Raw genomic sequence first — 20,323 nt, 5'->3', positions numbered from 1 at the left:
TGGTGTCTGTCAGATGTGGTTTGTCTTGCTCTCCACCTAACATTTTTAATGAACAGAAAATGAAATTTTATAATATAGTACTCTGCTACCTTGACCCAGTAAACTGATTTCTTTATTTATTTTAAGGATTCAAATGCAGAGTTGTGCGTTAATTGGAATTGTATATTGGTTGGCACCAACATCACAAATGCTCCATTACAAGGTAACACTAACACCAATCATTGTTTCCAGCTCCCCCCTTTCATACGATATGAGGGATTTAGGGGGGGCACATGAAGTTTCTGTTTGAAAAGAGTAATTCACACTCTTCCCATTGGGAATGCTTAGACCAACTCATCAATCTTCTGCATTATCATTATATTACCATTGAATTTCATGTTTAGACCTAATCGTCAACGTTTTGTTTGACAAATCATAAGAAGAAAATTTTATCAATTTCCGCACCCTTAGGGGAAAAAAAGAAGAAGAAGAAGAAAATCAACAATGTCTTGCTACTAGGGAGGTAGTGAAAATCATCAAATTGAAGATGCAATCTTTCTCACCTAACTAGAGTCATTCAACTAATGATTTTGAGTTGTGAGACCTACGGTTAATCCCTTGACAAAATTCAAAAACCTACAGTTAATCATTTGATCTTTTCTATTTTTCTCTTCTTGTTCATGCACCAGATTTGCCTTCTCGCGGAATAAGAGTTCAAAGCAGCCCTTTTTTTAGGTCAGAGAGTTCAACGCAGCTTTAGAAGTGAGATAGGTCACCTCACCTACTGTATATACTTTGTGTGGATGAGAAAATCGCTGCCACTATTGTGTTCATTCAATTCGATTCTACCACTTACTGCAACTTCAACAGCAACACTGATTTATTTTTTTCCATTTTTCTTTTTCGGTTTTTATTTTTACTTGGATCATAAAAGTTCCACAATAAGTTGATTATCTTTTTTAAATCCCACATAATGCCTATAGGCTTGTATAATGGGAGCACCAGATGGTTACGTTTTTTTTTTCTTTTCCTCATTAGCCTTCCAAAGTTTCTGCTCATTTTCTCTGCTTATCAAAGTTTTCTATCACCTATCAAGTTTTAGGTCATATTGAACCAAGCCTCTATGATTCCAGAAATAACTGCATGATCTCGGATCACACAAAGCTCATCAAACAAACAAGCTTATCTCCAAAGGTTAACGTTACAAATAAAAATCACTGGAGTACATAAACTTTTCAATGGACAGTTTAACAGCTTATGAAAATTCACATACAATGAAAACATTTGAGATTGGAGTTGCTCTAGGCTCCTTCCGAATGGGATGACGACTTTATTACTTCTCAAGATTCCATTCGCAAAGGTTCCTGCAGTTTGCACCACAATATCATATAAGCTCCATGGTCAAGGTAACGGAAACATACACATGCACATTTACACAAGTGAGAATGGAGACACTGGAGTTTGTATCTGAGACTCTTCCAAAGACAAAAGCATGATACCACAAATTCCTTCCTAATATCTCAAAACTTAACAAAAAGTTAGTATTGACTATAAACAAAGGGTTTCTGCATTTGCATATATTACTTTGAAGTTTAAACATCTCTTTCTCCCTTTAAGGGATAGGCTCTTGCACTATGAAATCACTATGGTTGTTCTCATGAAAACCATACATGAGCTTGAAACTATCAAATTTGTGGATTACTAAAGAATATTCATACAAGATCTGGGACTGTCACACTTGTGTTTTGGGGCAGGTAAAGATTTGTGACACACACTTCCCAAAATCAAATCATGTCATGAGTTCTTGCAGCTCCCACATCAACTAAGATGCATAGAAAAGCCTGGCAAGAAACTCTCGAGACGAAATTTCCTGATCAAATAACTTTTTCAAATCCACTTTTGTTGAAAACCTTTATCAATCAACTCCTATAATCATAGCTTAGATGATGAAAGGCTATTTTGTAACAGAAAGCTAAATCAAAGACTATTTTTCCTATCAGGAACTCCCAAAAAAAAAAAAAAAAAAAAAACCAACCTAGTATTTGCAAGAATAAGCAGCAAGCATATAAGCAAAGTCAGAAATTCACTCATCCAGTTCTTCATACAGATAGTCTAGACAAGGGCCCGCATCAAACCAAAGCGATCACTATAAACCATAAAGCGACTGCACCATCTATATCACCTGTGAATCTATGTGATACAGGTAGGTATAACTGAACAGTATCTAGTAGTTCGTCTACGAGGTAAGATCATTTGACAATTTCATATCGCAAAAACTTACATAGTCTCATATCAATTTAACACAGTGAGCATAAGTTTCATAATTTAATATCAAATTTCTTTGAAAGAACGCACCTTGATAGGTGCATATAGTTTAAACAAGACTATGACAAACTCTTCTAATTCTTTCTTCACTCATGTAGTAGCTCAACCTCTCAATCTCACATGATATAATCCCTTCTAACAAGGGTTTGTCAAAGCTTCTATAGGCAAAATATATACGTTTGCGCACCATCGCCTCAATAGTTACTAATTTGACCCGTCCCAATACACTTGCATATGTCGAACTCATAATGCAGACAAGACATTTACAGATTAGGACTCAGCTTAAAAGCAAAATCATTTACTTCACAATTAATCTTAATGCAGCAAAAGACAAGCAATGAACTTGAACAATCACGGTAAACCAAAACAAGCAAACAAAAATCCAAAAAATCAATAAAATTAAGGTAAATGGTCGCAAAATCGAAACCCAAAATCGAAACAAGATGAGTACCGGAAAAGACGGTCTAATTAGAAGAAGGAGCAGTCGCCTGCTCTATCAGCTTCTTGTCCCTTCTCTCCATGGCTACGTCCCACATGTCATTTCCGATGTGCTTCGGCTGCCAAAAGATCGAAAATTTCAAATTTCAAACCCAGATTCATACGAATTTCAATTCTGCAAGATAAACCAAGAGAATCGAAATTGGATCTAACAATGGAAGAAGAAGGTACCAACCCGGCCATGAGCGGCTTTGTGGATATAATACTGAGCATTTCCCATGACGCAAAGCATTCCTGCTATGATCCCAAGAGGGAGAATAGCTTCCATCCAAACCAGCGACATCGTCCACTCTCAAGCTTTCTCTTCTTCTCTTTCCTCAGCTGCTTTACCTCCACAGTCTGTGTAACAGAGACAATAGACGATAGGCAAGAGACGGAGACTCCTTTTGTTTTTTCTTTTAAATTTCATTTTTTACAGAGCGGCCCTCTTCCTTTAGCCCAATTCGAAAGCGGCACTTTCTGGGGGAGGAGCCTGCTCTTCTCATTCTCTTGGGCCAGTGGGCCCTATTTTGTAGCCTTTATGATTTCGGGTTGATTGTCGGATTCGGATTTCATCTCATCTCCTCAATCCTATGAATATGTGGATTTGAAATTAGGTCATTTTGATGTCTACAATTTGGTTTACAATCATATTACAAGTAATCGATATTAGTAATAGCTCAGCTTCAAGTTACATGTTGAGCAAGCTTGAATTTAAAAGTTTCGAGTTTAATTTCAATTGCCTAATCTAATCAAACTTTCATATAAACATAATCGCATCTTTGTCACAATTAATTATCAACTCTTTTAAGATTGATTCTAGACTTGAATTTTTGTTTTTGTTTTGTTGAGATGATTGATTATTTATGACACAACGTGCACGCCTTGTTGTCGTTTGACACTAGATGCACGTGTCTTAATCTATGTCATCCGTTTAGCATAATTGTTTTACTAGTTAATGTGGTTGTTCATCACGTGACTTGTCAGTTGCTTTATTCACCATTTAACATTGTGCGCACGTGTTGTATGACGCATGTAACTCGTATATAAGATGAGTGATGACGTATGTAACTCATGTGTAAGATGAATGACGACGCATATAACTCAAATGTAAGATAATCGATGACACATACAACTCAAATAGAAGAGAATCAGTGCCTAAAAAACATGGTGAGGAACGAAAGCAATCACGCCCCCTAGTAAGACAATGACATAAGAAAGAAAAGGCCATGTGTATAATATTTAATTTTCCTCTTTTTGAGAATCCTTGAAAACACTTGGTTAATGTTTTATTCATTTGTTTTAAATGGGGTGGATAATATAATTAGATGTGACAAAGGGTGGAAACCAAGCTATTGAATCTAAATATTGGATTATGACCTGCCTTATTTTCGTAGGGAAGCCTACACTAATTTTGAATTATTTCTTTCTTGAAGACCTTAATTAATTCAATAAATATCAAAGCAATTCCTAATTAATTTAAATTATTATTTTTCCCATCCATATAAAATAAAAGAGTTGGCACGCCTTTTTCCTTTTGAATTGAGTTCATACTTCATACATAGACTAGTCAAATCGTGGCCTGCATGCATCAGCATCACAATCATTTTTGGTGGAGCTCCATCCAGCCCTACCCAGTTTGACATTTAGAGATATATATATATATATATATATATTAATATTCCCCATTCTATTTTTGGTTTCATACTATTACTTTATTTTCATATTTATTTATTTATTTTTATAAAAAATAGACGGAATACTAATAAAATGAAATAATCATAAATAGGACATTAATTATTTGATTTTTTGGATCGGCCAAAATCCAAAAGCCAAATACATTGGCATAGTAGTTTATTATTAGATTGAATTAAGCTGTCAACCCAATACGTGTGAGGTGGATTAGCTTTATACTAATCGCCATTAATATCATTAACTTATTAATTAACCTGTTGAAGACAGCTACAGCTTCGCAACAAAATACCACCACTTGCTTTTAACCCTCTCCATTATCATAAGCTTTCCCACCGATCAAATATATTTATTGGGATTTTATAAAATTTTGCATAAAATTGAGCCTTGGATATTTATAGTTCGTTAATATATATTTTTTTTATTTAAAAAAAATCAAGTTATAGGTCTTTGATTATAAAATAAAAATTCAAAATGATACTTTAATCTTATCAACAATCAAACGCGGCAATAATAATTGTTTAAACTCATTCATTTTACAAAACTATTTATGGTGAGGTGAGAAGCACCGCCAGGTGACACAAGAGAATGGTGAATGAGAGAGAAAATTAAGAAATATGTGTGTGTGTTTTTTGTTTTACTATTTTAACCAACTGTCAAAAAAACTCATGTTCAATTGAAGCACAATTTGTAACTGATGTCCACATTCGATGAAACACATATGGAAAGATATGTGCTTTTGTAGGAAATTTTTTATGAAACGGAGATAATATTATTTTTTTTATATGGTTAATCATGATATGTTATGCGAAAAAGTTGTTATGCGGGACATATCGTGAGTGACTAGGGATAATAAAACAATGTTATTCTAGTTCCACACAAGTGTTTCTCACGCTTTTGACAATTACTAATGTACGCGTGATTAATTATCGACATACATTATCACTATGAGAAATATAGAGAGGGATTCGAATCCCTAATATTTTTTTTATTGTTTGTAAAACTCTTCTAATGAAATCACATATGAAAAGAGATTTATCCTTTGACAGTTGTCCACGTTTGCACTACTTTTATCGTTAGAATCTCTCTTAATAGAAAATGCTTTGGAACTCACTCTTATAGTGAGATTTGTTATATTACAAGACTCGTTTCATATGAGACAATCGAGACACAAATTGAATTTTATAAGTTAAACATCAATGAGACACCCTTACAATAAAGGGTATTCATGAGTAATAAGCCCTAAAAAGGAAGGAAAGGAACCAAAAAAGAAAAAAAAACATATTGGTTCATATGAGGTGATCATTTACCTCCATTGTTTTAAAAGGAAAGACGTTTTAAAAATATGGGAGGGGATGAGGCTGTTGTTTATTTCAGGTCATTTTGACTGGACAGCCAGAAACATACCAAAAATTTTGGTTTCCAATTTGTTGTTTACCATGAATTCACAAAAACAATGGTGGTTAAAAAGATTAACGATTTCATTGGGTGTAAATTTTTGAGATAAAAGAATACATTGGAGTGATCCAAAGTCCAACCAAAGGAGGACCTTTCGAAGCACAGTAGGATTAGGAAGCCATAAAAACGGTCAAAGAAGAGTTCCACTCCTCCACTTCCACTCTGCACAAAACCAAAAACATGGTAAATGGAAATTTCCTTGACCAAGCAAAACGACGGAGTTTTGGGTACGGCTTGTTGTCTCTGACCAGCTAAGCTTTCGTTGGCAACATCATTGTCATTGGCCATCGAGGCTATTTGCTTGTCTGGGACCTCTCTGTTGAGTTCTACAGAGCTTGATTCTCTGCATGGTCAACACGTGTCATCCGTTCGTAATAGACTTCTTCTGGGTATATAACACTGAAACCCCAACATTCAACTAGCAGTAAAAACTCTCTCTCTCTCTCTCTCTCTCTCTCCGTGTCTCTGTCTTTCTATCTCCTTCTCTCTCCGGGTTCATGGGTCACTGTGAAATGAAAAGTCTCCTGTGAGTGAATCTTTACCACCTTAATTTTAGCTTCCTTAAAACCAAAAAGATCCAATTTTTATTTGCACTCACACACAGTCTCTCACTACCCTTTAATTTTTTTTACATTTTTGATTTTGTTTTATTTCCTTTCTCTGCATAGACAAGGGTGAATATGTATAAAGGGAAACTGGTGAAAAAGCAGAAGAAAATAATTAAAGATTTTCCTTCCTTTCTGCAAAATTCAGAGAGAGCTGTCTGACCCTTTTCTTTTCCTTTTATCTTTATTTTATTTATATAAATTTTTATTTTTCTCCTATTACAAACTCCCTTTATTGATGGTGCTTTGTCTCTCCTTTTTCTTCTGCAACAACACCAACTAAAACCCTTTTCCTCCCATTCTTTTGAGTGTTCAAATTCTCTGAGAAAAGCACAGAAAAGCCATGTCGGGCTTGTATAATCCCAACTTCTCACCTGCCAGAGCTGCTTCTCCTCAGATTAGAAGCACCCCAGATGTTGACAGGTTTGTATATCCCTTCTAGAACCTTTCTTTTAAATCTTCAAAAACTAACTGCCCTGAGAAAGATACAGTCTTGGTAATGAACTTTGCTCTGTTTTAATTTGATTATGTTGAACAAATTTTGCTCCTGTTTTTGATCTATACGTCCTCTTGTTTTCTAGTCAGTACTTATCAGAGCTGTTAGCAGAGCACCAGAAGCTTGGACCTTTCATGCAAGTACTTCCGATATGCAGCCGACTCTTGAATCAAGGTTTACTTACACATCTTTGAGTTTTGGATCTAGACTTTTATGGGGCATACTAGGTTTATTCCATTTTCGTTTGTTCTTGTCCCCATGACTGTCTTTTTGGAAATATGAAATGTGCTTCCTTTACTAGGCAGATCGGTCTGATTGGTTTTCACCTCATGACCGTTGGCTGCTCGTTTCCTCAGTTATAAAGGGCTGTTCTTTAACTGATCGTGCATTCATCTCCACATTTCATTGTGGAACAGTGTCTGCAGCCCTGTTTTTAACACATTCTAATGCTTAATTCTGAGTTCATTGTGTTTTTCGTTCCCTTCCGATGGGGAAGTTGGAATTTTCGTTGAAATTAGACTCAAAGCATTGTGTATAATTGAGTCATTTTCAATGATTCCTAGTTTTATGATAACAATAGGCTCCATTACTACTTACCACCCTAATCTTAACTGAGTATATTGATGAGTTATGCAAAGTTGCAACATCAATTGTACCTGCTTTGCATTCCCCCACTCTTTCCCTATGTCCATAGACTCTATACCATCTAAAGGTCTTATGCATCACCTAGTTGCAATAGGGAGTGCAGGCGTCTAAAATGTGAATTTGAATGCATTGAAATGTCTGCACTTCAGTTAATTTGAACTTCCAAAATGGGTCTATGTGGATGACTTGTAAAAAGTTATGGAAAGGGAATTAAAGGTAAAGGTAAATATATTTTGTAATATACACACGATGAACACCCAAGGAATGCTGATTTTGATGGCCTTCTAGGAGAAGAGTCGGCTAGAGGTAGATTGGCCTGGTTTCATAGTAGATATCCAGTTTACAGAGGTGATAATGTACTCTCTGCTTCGGTGATTAGTTGACCTTAATAGGCTTCTTTACTCACAGAAAATGCAGCTCATTGAACTTCTTCTGTTGACCAACCCTCCTATGTGGTATCCACATCAAGGTGTGGTTGTGTGTTACATTGCAAAAACTAGGTCTACGCTATGCTGAGGTTTCTTCCCCTTTTCTATTTCTCATGGTTATGATGGCCTTTTAACTTAGTTCTGTATAGTTTCATAACTTCACCTTGGAATGTCCTTTCCAATAGTGTGGCCAGTTTCTCATATGATTGTTTCTTTGTGCAGAGATTTTACGGGTTTCTGGAATGATGTCCAACCAAGGTTTTGGTGACTTTGACAGAATGCGACATAGAAGTCCTAGTCCAATGGCTTCTTCAAACCTTATGTCAAATGTTACTGGGACAGGATTGGGTGGCTGGAATGGACTTCCTCAAGAGGTGATTGTTTTGTTAATTTTCAGAGAGACATCTCTGATTTTTGAAATCCCTGCATTGCATTTTGTGTATTATTTTATTGATTGTCTGTCTAAGCTGCGATTTAATACTGTTTCTCCTCCAGCTTCATTCAATACATAACTACCCATCTCTGAGGTGAAAATGTGTTTCATGCCTTTATATAGTTGTGTGTCCTAGGTAAAATTTCTTGTACATAGCAAAAGGTTATAGGAAAAGGGTTGGGACCACGGCAATTAACTGATAATGCCTATATATTGTGCAAGAAGTCCCTTGAGATTGGGTTTTAAACTGATACAGGGTCCTTTGCACTCATTCAAGGATCTTGGTACTTTAGACCCACTTGAATTTTGATTTCTTCTTATTCATTCTGCTTTCTATCTTGAACTAATTTGGCCCCCAATTCCTAATGTGAACTTGGGTTTTAGCCCACACAAATGCTTTATATGAAATTTAAACAACCAGTTCTTACCTACATGAAGTGAAATGTTGTTGGAGAGAAGTTTAAAAGGAAATACGCTTTGTTGTGCATTTTAGAGTTATCTTCTTGTGCTAATGAACTTGGTATTGACAGTCTCTTTCACCTGTAATTAATTCATAAAAACACAGATAATAAGTTATATGCATGTCTAACAATATTTAAAGCACAAAATGTGATGTGAGGTGAGAAATATAAAGAAATCAAACAATGATTGTCTTGGAATGTGGATTTATGACTCATAAGCTGGGTATGACCTGTATGTACGTGTTTATCTCCTATTTATGTTTTTGGATATACTCTATTGAAACAAGAAGTTTCTTATTTGTTACCTAAAGTGTGAATGTTAATTCTGTCATCTCTCTTTAATAAACATATGTGTCTCCAATGCGTGATTCTACTGGAATTCACATGCTTTTTCTCAACTTTACTACCTGCCATCCTTCTCTATTAATTATCTTTGGTTTTTATTATGAATGTTACATTCTCTAAGATGGCAAGACCCTTTTACATAGCAGAGATTAGGTGGACCACATGGAATGACAATGGACTGGCAAGGTGCACCTGCGAGCCCTAGTTCATACACTGTGAAGAGGATTTTACGTTTGGAAATTCCTGTAGATACTTACCCCAATGTAAGTCATTTGCATTCTTGTAGCATTTAAAGTCAGCTCGATTGGTTCCCTCAATGTAATAATAAATAACTGAGCATTCTGTTTGCTTGTGGATGTTAGTTCAATTTTGTTGGGCGACTTCTTGGACCGAGAGGTAATTCTCTGAAACGGGTTGAAGCTACTACAGGTTGTCGTGTATACATTAGAGGGAAAGGATCTATTAAGGATCCAGACAAGGTAATACACTTGTTCATTCTTTTCTAGTCTAATACTAAGAATTTGCTGTCTATGATCAGTCAAAATTGACTTTTGGAATGTTGTAAATTTCTGAAAATTTCATAATGCTACTTGATAAGATTTCCTTTTTGGTTCTCTAGCTTAATCATTTCATATTATTTTCCAATATCAAGGAGGAGAAGCTTCGGGGAAGACCAGGGTATGAGCATCTGAATGAACCACTCCACATCTTAATTGAAGCGGACTTACCTGCCAATGTTGTTGATATAAGGCTGAGACAGGCGCAGGAAATTATAGAAGAATTGCTCAAACCTGTGGTAATTATCTTCAGTCTTTTGAATTTCTTGTTAGATAGTCATGATAATCATCAAGAAATCAGGATGGCTAACCCTCATTGCATCTCTGTCCTGGAACTTTTTATTAGGCCCATATTTACTTGTTTATGTCTTGAGAGGAAATTTGATAAAACTTCATATCCACATGTTAAGCTGCATGGGCGCCAATACTTCTGCTTGATAGGCAGACTTATAAAGTTAGGATCAGTCGATCCACAAGGCTATGAGCTCTCTTTCCCTGCAGAGGAACTTGTTTATGGATGCTATTACTGACAATTCTGTATTTGTATTTTAATTAGAAAAACACCTTTGTCCTAATTTTGACCTTAGCTCTTCATTTCTTTCTTTTGGGATATAAACCTTTCACATGCAGGATGAGTCACAGGATTTTATTAAGAGGCAGCAATTGCGTGAGTTGGCTCTGCTAAACTCAAATTTCAGAGAAGAAAGTCCTGGACCAAGCGGTAGTGTATCTCCTTTCAATTCAAGCGGAATGAAACGCGCAAAAACCGGTCGATGAGTGCTCATATAAATCCTGTTTGAAATGTTCACTCCTCCGCTCTATAAACTCATGGCCAAGAATGCCTTGCAATACACATTTCCATCAGCATGGCTACAAGAAAAATAGGCTAACAGTTCTTGCTGGTGAGCTTTCTGGTGGTTTTTGTTTGGTTTGTTTTTCTTTCTTTTTGGAACAACAGACTGACAAAGACCCGAAACAGAAAAATATCAACAACAAAAAACAAAAAAAAAATGATGAAATTTATATAGTTGGCTCTCGAGTAGGTTTGGTGAGGTCAGTTTTCTGTGTAAACCTAATACATTCATTGGATTTATTCTTGTGTTAGTTACTTCTGAGAAGTGTGAAAATATATATATTAATTAATTGTGCAACCATTAGAGTTTAAGACAATGCGGTCGAGTTTAGCTTTGTAGGGCATGTCATATGCCATATTTTTTTAATATTATAAGTATGTAAACAGAGTCTGGATTCTTTACATGTGCTTCTGAATTATTTAAGTTGTCTCTTTGGAGTCTTCAATGTTGTTGAATTGATACAAGACGACATACAGTTGGCTTGGTCTCAAAGAAATCAAGCCGATTCATTAAGCGCCTAATCACTTGATTTTGGATGATAAGTATCTTTCTAAATATAAAGAAGCGACCACATTTCCCAGTGGGGCCATCGATAGATTCTATCTATGCTATTTAACTCAACATTGCTTGCTTAATGATCCCAAAACAAGAGAGTTCAAACAAACCCACATGGTGGTAGCTCGAGTTTGTGAGCTATGTCTTCAAATTTTTATATATTATTTGGCCTTTTGTTGTCCGTAGTTAACTTCACATGGGCATGGTGTTAGATAAATCCGAGTCTATTCGCATCGAATCTAAAATGTCGTAGTTTATAAGTTGTCTTATGTTTGCTCGAATATGAAAAGTTTAGGTTTACAGATCGTCTTATGTTCGCTCTTTTACAATTGAGCTACTTGTGCAAGTTAACACGTCCGCTAATTACAATGACAGTTTGGAAAACAAACTTAAGAAAACTCGTATGACATCTCTAAATTATAAACGTTTACAGTTTACATTAGTTAGACCATGGCCACAAAGAAAGAATAGTAATTGTAATACTGGCAGAAGAACCTCGGATATAGCAAGCAACCAAACCAAGCGAAAAAACCTATGTAAACTTGGCAATCCACATTAGAGGTGTCAAACCACCAAACCAAGCGAAAAAACCTATGTAAACTTGGCAATCCACATTAGAGGTGTCAAACCACCAAACCAAGTGAAAAAACCTAAGCAGGCTTGGCAATTTACCTTAGAGGTGTCAAACAGATTGGGTTGATCCAAGCACGGCCGAGCTCATATGGCCTAAGTTTGTGTAACATCCCACATCGACTAACAAAGAGGGGGTGATGTGCCTTATATGTACATGCCCGCCTCCATCAAGCACGGGGCCTTTTGGAAGCTCGCTCATGAGCTCCTAGAAACAAAACCTTGAGGGCATAGAGGAGGGCCCAAAGTGGACAATATCGTGCTACGACGGAGCCGATTCGGAATGTGACAATTTGGGTAGTTTGACCCCTCAGTTGACCATGAGTCTTCCGAGGTAGTTTCACCTTTTAAGGAGTACTAGAATGACCTTACTAACGAGTCTCGCCCGTTATTTGAGTTATATTAACTATGTTGGGATTTTGAAATTTGTTTTTATTATCATATGAAGTATCTCGGATAATATTTTAATAATTGAAATTATGGAATTGTTGAGTATGGGTCAATTGAGTTGGGTGAGTTTTAAAAGTGAGCTTTGGGTTCGGCTATGATTTTAGTGAGTGGATATTGTTTTCAAATAAATAGCATGGCTTTGTGATGGAAATGTTATGCGTATGAATTTCATGGTTTATTGAAATTCATTTTATATTTAATAGTTAAATTTATCGTTTTTTGTAAAGTATTTGTGATATATGTTGGGTTTTGACATATTTGAGTATCTTAAGTTCATATTTATAATATTTGAGAAAGAGCTATCTATGTTGATTATGTGTGGGGTACTTGGGGTGTTGTTGTGAGATGTTGGAAAGATGTGAGTTTAGCATGTTAGTTTGAGTGCTATTAGCACTACCTTATGTACCTCATCGGATATGGATTAAATTGTCACATCCTGGGATTGGCTCTGCCGTAGCACGATATTGTCCGCTTTAGGCCCCCCATACCCTCACGATTTTGTTTATGAGAGCTCACGAGCAACTTCTCAGTGGGTCACCCATCTTGAGATTGCTCTAGCCCTAACTCGTTTAACTTCGGAGTTCCCATGACTCCGAAGCCAGTGAGCTCCCAAAAAGCTCCGTGCTAGATAGAGGCGGGCATGTACATATAAGGCACATCACTCCTTCTCCGTTGGTCGATGTGGGATGTTACAATCCATCCCCCTTAGGGGCCCGACGTCCTTGTCGGTACACTCGCACCACACGGCAGAGTGGCTCTGATACCAAATTGTCACATCCCGGAATCGGCTCCGCCGTAGCACGATATTGTCCGCTTTGAGCCTTTCATACCCTTATGATTTTGTTTCTGGGAGCTCACGAGCAACTTCCCAGTGGGTCACCCATCTTGGGATTGCTCTAGCCCCAACTCGCTTAACTTCGGAGTTCCCATGACTCCGAAGCCAGTGAGCTCTCAAAAGGCCTCGTGCTAGATGGAGGCGGGCATGTATATATAAGGCACATCACCCCCTCTCCATTGGTCGATGTGGGATGTTACAGTTTGAGCCAGGATTGATGATTTTAATAAATGAATAGGGCTCGACACTCCTTGTTTATTAAATGAATCAACTCTAAACAGGCCGGAGCAACCCAACACGACCCGTTTGACATCTCTAATTCGGATCGGGTCAGTCTAACCTAAGTTATACCTTGGACTTGGAGTTTGACCAACTTGTCGACAAAACATTGACTATTTGAAAAGTTGGAGTCAACCAAACCAAAGAGACGCCAAAGCTATATATACAGTATATATTACTAGTTTCTCTATTTACCCTTCATCTTGTCTGATGCATCCTCTTGACTCACGTAGGAACCCTAGACCATTCCCTCATTTCTGCTACAACCACCTCTACCCTTTTCTCTTCCTCCGCCGTCCACAATAGAAATATATTCTTCTTCGCCATCCACAGTATACCATTCCCCCATTTCAGCCACGAATCTAACCCTCACCTTTTCAGTGACAACTACCTCCACACAAATATATATATCTTTGCCTTCTTGATAAGCCTACATTGTATATGTATTTTATGCCTCATGTACTTATTTATTTGTTAATTTCTTTGGATTAAATTGGTTGTTTTAATTGGTTTTGTGAGATTTGTGAAGGAATTGTGAAATATGAGAAATTGAGGTAAAAATGGGCAAGAAGATGAAGATTGGATATTAATTAAAAATAAGACAAATTATTCCTTTCATCAAAAGGAATGTTGTCAAAATTCCTAGTTCAATATGGTTCAAGTCTTACCAAGTCAAACAAGGAGAAATAAAGAAGACATTATATTAGAAGGAATCCTATTTTTATAACAATTGTAATTACACCTTAGATAGGTAGGATTTCTAGAAGTATTATAAATAAGGAGTTTCGGCCATTGATCAAAGATCATCTATCATCAAATTCCACACATTCATACTCATAGCTGAAACACTCAAAGGAGAGTAGAAATCATTTGGTGCCTTCCATGTTTTCATCAACCATCATGATTCTCAATAAGTCCTTCATGAACTATTTTATTTTACTAGGGCTACGATGTAGCCTAGCTATGAATACTCAAATTCTTCGAGATTGTTAATTTTATTTATCTATACATGTTGAGTGCTTGTTACCGTTCTTAATGCTTTCAATTAATTGGCCACTAATTGCATGATTGGAAGAATTGGGTTGAGACCGGAAGGAGATTTCTAATAAATAGCTTCTTGTAATAAGTATCATAAATTACGTAGCCGACTCGGAAGATTAGGTTATGGTTTGTGTAGTCTTTAATGTTTTCCACAAATCTAAATGGGTTCTTAGCCATCTAAATCCATAACTAAGAATAAAGTGGGTAGACGGTATGGAACACAACTAATATAACTCGGAAGAGAGTATTGGTGAGGTAAGGGAAAACGATTATCAACATGTTAGGTAATTAGGATTAACAAGCTAGAAGGATTTGGGTGGGATTAGCTAGGTGAAATCGGTGTCCTAGTGCTTTATCATCTTTGTTCTTTTACATTATTTACTTAATCTCAATTTATTTTACTTGCTTAATTAGATTTTAATTGTCATAATTTTCTTATTGTTTAATTGAAATATAAATAGAAATAGATTACTCTAATATTTAATAGATTAACTTGATCCCTGATGGAACGATACTCTATTCACTACTATACTAATTTAAGCGATATTGTCCACTTGCAATTAATCACATCACTTCTCTCACTCACCATACTACTTCTCAGATATATCAATCAAATCATATATATCTTTGGCTTCGGGCAAATGTTTCTTCTCACAGCAAGCCTTTTCCCATATGCAAGCTTGGCAATGGGCTTCAGATTCAACTGCTGACATATTACTTGGCATTTTCATATTCATTTTCTTTTTAAGCCTTAGGTACTCGCGATACTACAAAATTGACCATTTATACCTTATGTATAATAATATTAGAGCGGACTTCTTTAGCCACTTCTGCATTTGTCGTAGTAAGGTTTTGAGAAAGAGATTACTTAATCATTTAAAATATTGTAATAACGTGTAGGATTGGTTTGGACACAACGAATTCCACCTAGAAAGATCTATCCTGAAAATATTAGTTGGAATAGAACATATTGTTAGATTGAATGCATGTAAGAAAACTATCAGAAAGAAAATAGAACCAATCAAAACCTTACTTGATTTGGGATTTCAAGTTAGGGGCTATTGAGAAAATGAGGTGGAAAACCTAAACATCAAGTCTAATTTTCATCGCCTAACAATTGTGGATCAAATGCAACAATGTAAGTCTATCATATCTATAAGTTTCATCCCCACTTTGCATATGAAGAACGAATTGTTCATGATGATTAATAAGAACTAGAAACCCTCAAGTCACAACAAGAATCCTAGAAGAGCGAAAATAAGAAGCCAGAGCAACAAAACCTAATCTTTATCTCTTCGCTTCTCACCATTTTCAAAACTTTCTCGGTTTTTTTCTTCTTATTGTTAGATTGAACACATACAAGAAAATTATCAGAAAGAAAATAGAACTCAAGCAAGAACGAAAAACTGAAGAACCCAATAAAAACCTTACTTTATTTGGAATTTCAAGGAGTTTGACTAACGCTCTACATTCCTCTATGATGGTCCAAAAAGTAGTTTGCAACCTTCGAGGTAAAGAAATGAGAAGGCCATCTGGTTGTGCCATTATGCTTTGTGAGAATTATACTAAGAAAATGGGGGCTCAGGAGAAACAGAGGTGGAAACCCTAAACATCGAGTCTAATTTTCATCACTTAACAATTGCGGATCAAATGCTACAATATAAGTCTATCATATATATAGGTTCCACCCCACCTTGCATATCAAGAATGACTTGTTCATGATGATTAATAACCTGTAGGGTTTCGAAAGAGAGATTAATCAATCATTTAAGATATAGTAATAACTTGTAGAATTCGCATGGACAAAATGAATTCCACCGGGAAAGATTTATCCAAAAAATATTTGCTCATATAAAACATATTGTTAGATTGAACACATACACGAAAACTATCAGAAAGAAAATAAAATCGAAGCAAGAACCCAAGCAAAAACCTTACTTGATTTGGGATTTCAAGGAGTTCGACTAAGCCTTTGCATTCCTTTATGATGATCCAAAAATTTGTTTGCCACCTTCGAGCTGGAGAGATGAAAAGACCATTCGATTATGCCATTATGCTATGTGAGAATAATACTTAGAAAATGGGGGCTCTGAAGAAAATGAGGTGGAAACCCTATTCATTGAGTCTATTTTTCATCGCCTAGCACTTGTGGATGAAATGCTAAAATATAAGTCTATCATATATATAGGTTCCACCCCACCTTGCATATTAAGAACGACTTGTTCATGATGATTAATAACCCGTAGGGTTTCAAAAGAGAGATTAATCAATCATTTAAGATATAGTAATAACTCGTAGAATTCTAATGGACAAAACTAATTCCATCGAGGAAGATTTATCCAAAAAATATTTGCTCATATAAAACATATTGTTAGATTGAACACATACATGAAAACTATAAAAAAGAAAATAGAATCCAAGCAAAAACCCAAGCAAAAACCTTACTTGATTTGGGGTTTCAAGGAGTTCGACTAAGCCTTTGCATTCCTTTATGATGATCCACAAATTTGTTTGCTACCTTCGAGCTGGAGAGATGAAAAGACTATCCGATTGTGCCATTATGCTATGTGAGAATAATACTCAGAAAATGGGGGCTCTGGAGAAAATGAGGTGGAAACCCTATTCATTGAGTCTATTTTTCATTGCCTAGCAATTATGGATCAAATGCTAAAATATAAGTCTATCATATCTATAGCTTCCACCCCACCATTCATATCAAGAACGAGTTATTCATGATGATTAACACCTGCATTAAGAGCGCATAAACTATGTTCAAAAGGAGATATCACATGATCTTTATATGAAGATCCCACAACATTACCAACATGTTCATCCTCAACACCAATAATATGTTCATCTAAGTCCATCATATCTATAGCTTCCACGACACCATGTCATTGTGAACATCAAGCATTTTTTCACCTTGATCCCCTATTTCATTGTGAACATCAAGCATTTCTTCTTCCACTTGAGTGTCTTCATCTAAGTCCATAATATCTATAACTTCCACCCCACCGTGCATATCAACACCCTCAACACCATTTAGCAGCCACACCTTGTCCAATTGGCTCCATCATAAAAGCCTCAAGCATTTTATGGCTTTCTTGCCAAGTTGGGTATGAGCAATATGTTGTAATTAGTGAGATTCCTAACTTGTAATATTTGACTTGTTCTCTACTCTTGTAGTTAACAAGAGTGTACGTGATTGAAAAACTCTAAACGATAAGAGAGAGAGAGAGAGAGAGAGAGAGAGAAATAAAAGAGAAAACTTTAGATCCCAAGGGTTTTCCCTCGAATCCCTTCAGATCTTCGACTTTTGGTGGACTTATGTTGATTTACTCTTTCTTTGGCAAATTTATTGTCTCATATTTGAGCTGCCTCTGGTTTTGCCTTATCTTACAAGGCTGCTTTTTGAGGTGTTGCGGTTTGGACATGGTAAATCTACTGCTCAATTGGTGCATTGAGGCATTGAAGTAATTAGTTGGCACTTTTTATGTTATGTCTTGAGGGAAGATTAGTGACAGTTTTTTTTTTCCTTTTGCTGACTTTTTATTTTGGTTTAGTTTGTTTAATAAAGTCCAGAAACTCTATGAGTGTTCTGTGTTTTTTCTCTTATGATTCCAGAAACATAGTTGAGTTTGCTTGGTGTTCTTAGTTTCTCTAGGAGAGTCATGCTGGTTAGCAATTAGTTTTTGTCCTTAATGTCATTGGACTAGATTCAGAGAAATTATAGCGTTGAGATAGGTTATAGAAAAGTTTATTTTCAAGAGTGATTCTCTTTAGATTGTTTCAGCTTTTAACTGGCTAAAATCACTAGAAAAGTTTTACCTATATCTGTTATATTGTTATTGAAATGACTCCCTTTATCATGGGTCATTTGTATTGTTAATCTAATTGCCTACTAATCTAATTGCCTTTTTATCAAAATAACTAGAGTGTAATGCATCATAAAGGCGAGGTGGGAAAGTGGGTTGTAATCGTATAATCGCATTCACTGCCAGGCCGGCCCGACAGATAGTGGATACGACGAACCGGGGTCCCGGGAGAGTAGAATGACCAAAAAGCCCTTTTACACCAACTAAGCCAAAATGACCCGGAGCTTGGTTTGGTGGGATTTGGGGCCCAAATTGCTCACCAACTTCCACAATAGCGTCCAAGTTCAGACTCCACGTGTGATCAAAATGGAACTCACAGGCGCGTAGAAATGACACTAAAAATACTCGTCTCTCATTTTTAGGGTTCGCGAGTGCAGACCGCCGGCCTTGATATTCTATTTTGTAATTGTCTACTTGGGGCCGCCTTCTTCACCATTTTTCATTTTTAGGGTTCTTATTACATCACTCACTTGCTGTGCTTAGTAGATTCAGATTCAGATTCAGATTCAGATTCAGATCAATCATGTCGGCCACTGCCCAGCTTCGTTACTCTACTGTTGCTCGACACCACTCTAATCCCTCCGATAATCGCCGTTTCTCCAACAACCCTAATTCCTCCATCTCCTTTCCCTACTCTAAAACCCTAAATCGGGCAATCTCGTTTGTCCCCAAGCCCATTTGGGATGGAAAGCCAGAGCTTTCGTTTTCCGGCGGAAATGGCGACGGCCACTCCGGCGCCGGAGCTGGTGGAAACAGCGGAGGCTGGAGCCGCGGCGGCGGAGATGGGAATTCCGATGATTCGTCGCCTTCATCTTCGTCGGCGTTTCAGGGTTTTGGAGTTCTGGGTATGTTTCTCAACGGTTGGAGATCTCGAGTTGCAGCCGATCCCCAATTCCCTTTCAAGGTTCTGATGGAGGAAGTGGTCGGCGTGAGCTCTTGCGTTCTCGGAGACATGGCTTCTCGCCCCAATTTCGGCCTCAACGAGCTCGACTTCGTCTTCTCGACTCTCGTTGTCGGCTCCATACTCAATTTCACACTGATGTATTTGTTAGCACCCACTTTGTCTGCTTCAGCTGCCACCCTGCCTTCGATCTTCGCCAGTTGCCCTGCTAGCCACATGTTCGAACCGGGTTCATATGGGTTGGTGAACCGTTTGGGGACATTCGTTTACAAGGGAGCCGTCTTTGCAGCTGTTGGGTTCGCTGCTGGGCTAGCTGGGACTGCCTTGTCAAATGGGTTGATCAAACTGAGGAAGAAGATGGACCCGAATTTCGAGACACCAAACAAGCCTCCACCAACTTTATTGAATGCGCTCACTTGGGCAGCTCACATGGGTATAAGCAGTAATTTAAGGTACCAAACTTTGAATGGGGCTGAGTTTTTGCTGGAAAAGGGGCTTCCCCCTCTGGCATTCAAGACTTCTGTGGTGGTTCTGAGGTGCTTGAACAATGTGCTTGGTGGGGTTTCGTTTGTGGTGTTGGCGAGGTTGACGGGTTCTCAGAGTGTCGGTGAAGCGAAATCGGTGGACGGAGGAGGGGAGGTTGGATCAGCTGCAGAGAAGGAGAAATTGGTGGAGGAGAGTGAGGATTTGCAGAGCAATCAGTCGACTTACAAGTGATTTGGTTTTTCTTCTTGTTTTTTTTGTCTTGCTATCAGTTTTGTTCATAACTTTGAACTCTGTGGAGAATGTGGTGTTTTGTAGCTATAATAATAAGAAAATCCTAGGCTTGATGGAGTTTTAGGCGTTGTTAAAAGTTCATCTGGAAATGAAATGCTGGCCCAACTTGAATGAATGTGTTTACAGTTTACAATAAGCTTCATATTATATTTTAGCAATGCCCATTTTCCTGGAGGTTTTCAGGTTTGCAATTCTTGTTCATTACACCTGAGATGGTTAATTTTC

The 20,323-nt window shown here is 37.1% G+C and overlaps 3 protein-coding genes across 3 annotated transcripts; 2 read left to right on the top strand and 1 right to left on the bottom strand.

Annotated features, from left to right (window-relative positions):
• On the bottom strand, positions 1,107–3,169 carry LOC18772644 (NADH dehydrogenase [ubiquinone] 1 alpha subcomplex subunit 1). The gene is made up of 3 exons (XM_007207341.2): positions 2,978–3,169; positions 2,756–2,861; positions 1,107–1,343 (listed from the first exon to the last, which is right to left on the bottom strand). The coding sequence occupies exons 1-2, from the start codon at positions 3,083–3,085 to the stop codon at positions 2,769–2,771; spliced, it is 201 nt and encodes a 66-aa protein (XP_007207403.1). The 5' UTR covers positions 3,086–3,169; the 3' UTR covers positions 1,107–1,343; positions 2,756–2,768.
• On the top strand, positions 6,391–11,195 carry LOC18772386 (KH domain-containing protein At3g08620). The gene is made up of 7 exons (XM_007205629.2): positions 6,391–6,959; positions 7,118–7,206; positions 8,328–8,479; positions 9,491–9,607; positions 9,707–9,823; positions 9,997–10,140; positions 10,532–11,195. The coding sequence occupies exons 1-7, from the start codon at positions 6,880–6,882 to the stop codon at positions 10,676–10,678; spliced, it is 846 nt and encodes a 281-aa protein (XP_007205691.1). The 5' UTR covers positions 6,391–6,879; the 3' UTR covers positions 10,679–11,195.
• Positions 18,729–20,240, top strand: LOC18771942 (protein RETICULATA-RELATED 3, chloroplastic). Its single transcript, XM_007205341.2, has one exon. The coding sequence runs from the start codon at positions 18,944–18,946 to the stop codon at positions 20,036–20,038; it is 1,095 nt and encodes a 364-aa protein (XP_007205403.1). The 5' UTR covers positions 18,729–18,943; the 3' UTR covers positions 20,039–20,240.

This window comes from Prunus persica, chromosome G6 (assembly GCF_000346465.2).
Source record: "Prunus persica cultivar Lovell chromosome G6, Prunus_persica_NCBIv2, whole genome shotgun sequence".
Classification (NCBI taxonomy): Eukaryota; Viridiplantae; Streptophyta; class Magnoliopsida; order Rosales; family Rosaceae; genus Prunus; species Prunus persica.
Note: the sequence above shows the minus strand (reverse complement) of the source record. Positions and strands in the feature narration are given on the sequence as shown.